This window comes from Coniophora puteana (genome assembly GCF_000271625.1).
Source record: "Coniophora puteana RWD-64-598 SS2 unplaced genomic scaffold CONPUscaffold_152, whole genome shotgun sequence".
Lineage (NCBI taxonomy): Eukaryota > Fungi > Basidiomycota > Agaricomycetes > Boletales > Coniophoraceae > Coniophora > Coniophora puteana.
The window spans coordinates 1-2,644 of record NW_006913204.1 but is presented as its reverse complement, the minus strand read 5'-3'; the positions used below and the strand labels follow the sequence as shown (position 1 = coordinate 2,644).

At 51.5% G+C, this 2,644-nt stretch overlaps 1 protein-coding gene across 1 annotated transcript; it reads left to right on the top strand.

Annotated features, from left to right (window-relative positions):
* Positions 1-413: 413 nt before the first annotated feature.
* On the top strand, positions 414-2,544 carry CONPUDRAFT_68456 (uncharacterized protein; the record flags this gene model as incomplete). Its single annotated transcript, XM_007777877.1, has 7 exons — positions 414-998; positions 1,047-1,143; positions 1,183-1,267; positions 1,326-1,488; positions 1,536-1,684; positions 1,736-2,127; positions 2,189-2,544. 7 exons carry the CDS (start codon positions 414-416, stop codon positions 2,542-2,544), a joined length of 1,827 nt encoding a protein of 608 aa, XP_007776067.1.
* Between the last annotated feature and the right edge of the window lie 100 nt (positions 2,545-2,644).

The window sequence follows — 2,644 nt, the reverse complement described above, 5'->3', positions numbered from 1 at the left end:
AGTGGGTCAATACCGCCGTCGAACATGCGTCCTTAGAGACACCCCTGGCAGAGGGATCACGCAAACCTGCTCCAATGTCACGGCTTCGGGATGAAGAACCAGTGGCTGCAAAAGCAAAGAAGGCAAAGACTTCAGCTCCAGCATCGGAACCTGATGAGGATACAGGGCAGACATTGTTCGGATTTGACAATGTGGACGACATGGGAATGCCGTTTGGTGAAAGCAAGAAAAACTCTGGGCCTGTGAGTCGGAGTGGTTGGCTTGCATACTCCTGATTCGAAATCCATCCACAGGCCCAACACGAATATCTCCGGGACTGGGAGGCGAAGCGCACAATGTATCTTCGTACCATTGCTGGCTTGCATGAACGGTCTCTCCACCATGCAGTGTCACAGGAAGGTGTAATGACGCCAATGTGCAAGTGGTGTCAGCTTAGGGAACCCACTTGGAGATGTGATGATTGCTTCGGATTTCCGGAGGGTTGTCAGGAGTGCTTTCGATCGGCTCATCAACATATGCCTTTCCACAATGTCCGTACTTGGACAGGCACGTACTATGAACCTTCATTCCTCTCGAAATGTGGTCTAGTAACTCAATTGGGACATGGAGGCAGGACATGTCCAGCACCGAAGAAATCTTCAGAATCAGACAAGCCGTCTTCCGTCTTTGAACGACTCTCCATTCGAATTGGGCTTCGGAAGGCATTCACCCACAAACACACTGATCACGACGGAAACTCCATCCTTACCATCGTCGATACAAACGGATTGCATCAAGTAGCAGTAAATTGGTGTGGTTGCGACAAGAAAGCCGACGAGGACATCGAGCTGCTTGAGCACGGACTGTACCCGGCCAGTCAAAAAACGCCCCGGACGGCCTTCACATTCCGGGTGTTGGATGACTATTTACTACAGAATCGAGAGTGCAAAGTCCCTGCGAACAGCTATATCGCACAGCTCCGGCGGAAGACGATGGATTCGATGCCGCAAGAAGTACCGGTAGGGCTACTCCATTGACTACAAATGCACCTCATTCACAGTCTCCAGGTCCGATATGTTGAGCTAAACAGGTGCTCTCGTCAATGGCGACTCTTGAAGGGGCTATTAGCGCACGGAGAGGGAATGAACAGAGGCACTGACAGCGGTAAGGGCAAACAAGGAGACGATAAGCGTCTTCATCTAGGGCAAGGATCTCTTGCTACTGTCTGCCCTGGCTGTCCGCGTCCGCAGGTCAACATGCCCGAGGGGTGGGAGGCCGATCCCCAGAAGTAAGGATGACTATGCATCCGAGCTAATGTACACGGATCTGACATTGATGTTTATTAGATGGAAACATGGGGCCACATTGTGCATGGATGGGAACTTCAAGGCAGATCACCTTCGCATGCGGAAAGAAGCCAACGATGTTCCTCTGACGGACGGAGCTGCATACATGACGGAGAGTAAGGCCTATGAAAAACATCTCGACACGTATCCAGCCAACGCAGAGGTCGATCTATTGCTCATGATCTATCGGCGATGCTAACCTCGCAACAGATTTCAACTTGCAACGCACACCGCGCCATCACTCAGGCCAATCAAACCCGCGGAGTACATAAGGACGTGACCAGAATTGTAGCGGTTGCTTGCGCTAGACATGGGTTTTTCATTCCTGGGAGTGCAGTGAGTCTTCAGAAGGGGGAGGCGTGAGGTTACATTTATCTACTTCCTAGCCAAATGACTGACATCTTTGTTAGGTTTGCGAACACGGATTGGGCCCTGTGGATGGCCCTTCTCTGGTATTCCGGTCTCCTGAATGTCCTTGTTCTCTATGATGTCTGGTGCATCTTTGTGATCCACCTGTTGTCTCGCTTTGCCAAAAGCAAGTTCATAAACTTGCCCTTGGATATGACGATCATGGGCGGGATCGGGCAGTTCCATGTGCACGGACACAAGGATGCTTGCGTGGCAAGATGGTCTCCGTTGTATATTGTTGGCGCTGGGAACGTTGATGGAGAGATCTTGGAGATGCTATGGGCAGCGCTGAATGAAATCTCACGGAGCACGCGATCAATGTCAACATCGCATCGGAAAGAGGTTTTGGACGATCATATGGACGATTCTAACTGGAAGAAACTGACCAAGATTGGTGAGTTATTTCATCCTGTGCATCCGGCATCAAGTGAGATATTTGACTTCGCTTGCACCAGCACTATCTCTGGCAGAGAAGTGGAAGAGAGCCGTCGTCGAGTTCCCGGATGCACAGAAAGCCTTCCTAGACCTGAGTGCCGTCGCCGGACCGGATCAAGTTGCAACCTGGACAGAGCAGCTTGACAAAGCACAAGCAGAGCGTGCCAGCAATCCAGCTGCAATGGAAATTCTGAACATCAAGGTGGAGGACATGCCCACACAGGCCGACATCCAGACCGAGTTGTCCGAGGAGGTACCACGGCGTCCGGGACAACTATCGACAGTGGAATGGTTGTCGGACGGATTGGATATACATGCTGAACAGTGCGTCAAACACTGGCGATGCTTATGTGCTAAAAGGCTAACCAGAAGCTAAGGAAACGTGTGATAGCTCTTGTCAAAGAGGCGCAAAACAACGAGCAAGCTGCCACACAGCACAAGGCTAGGGAGGCGCGCCGGACGCTGGATCGTCAGGT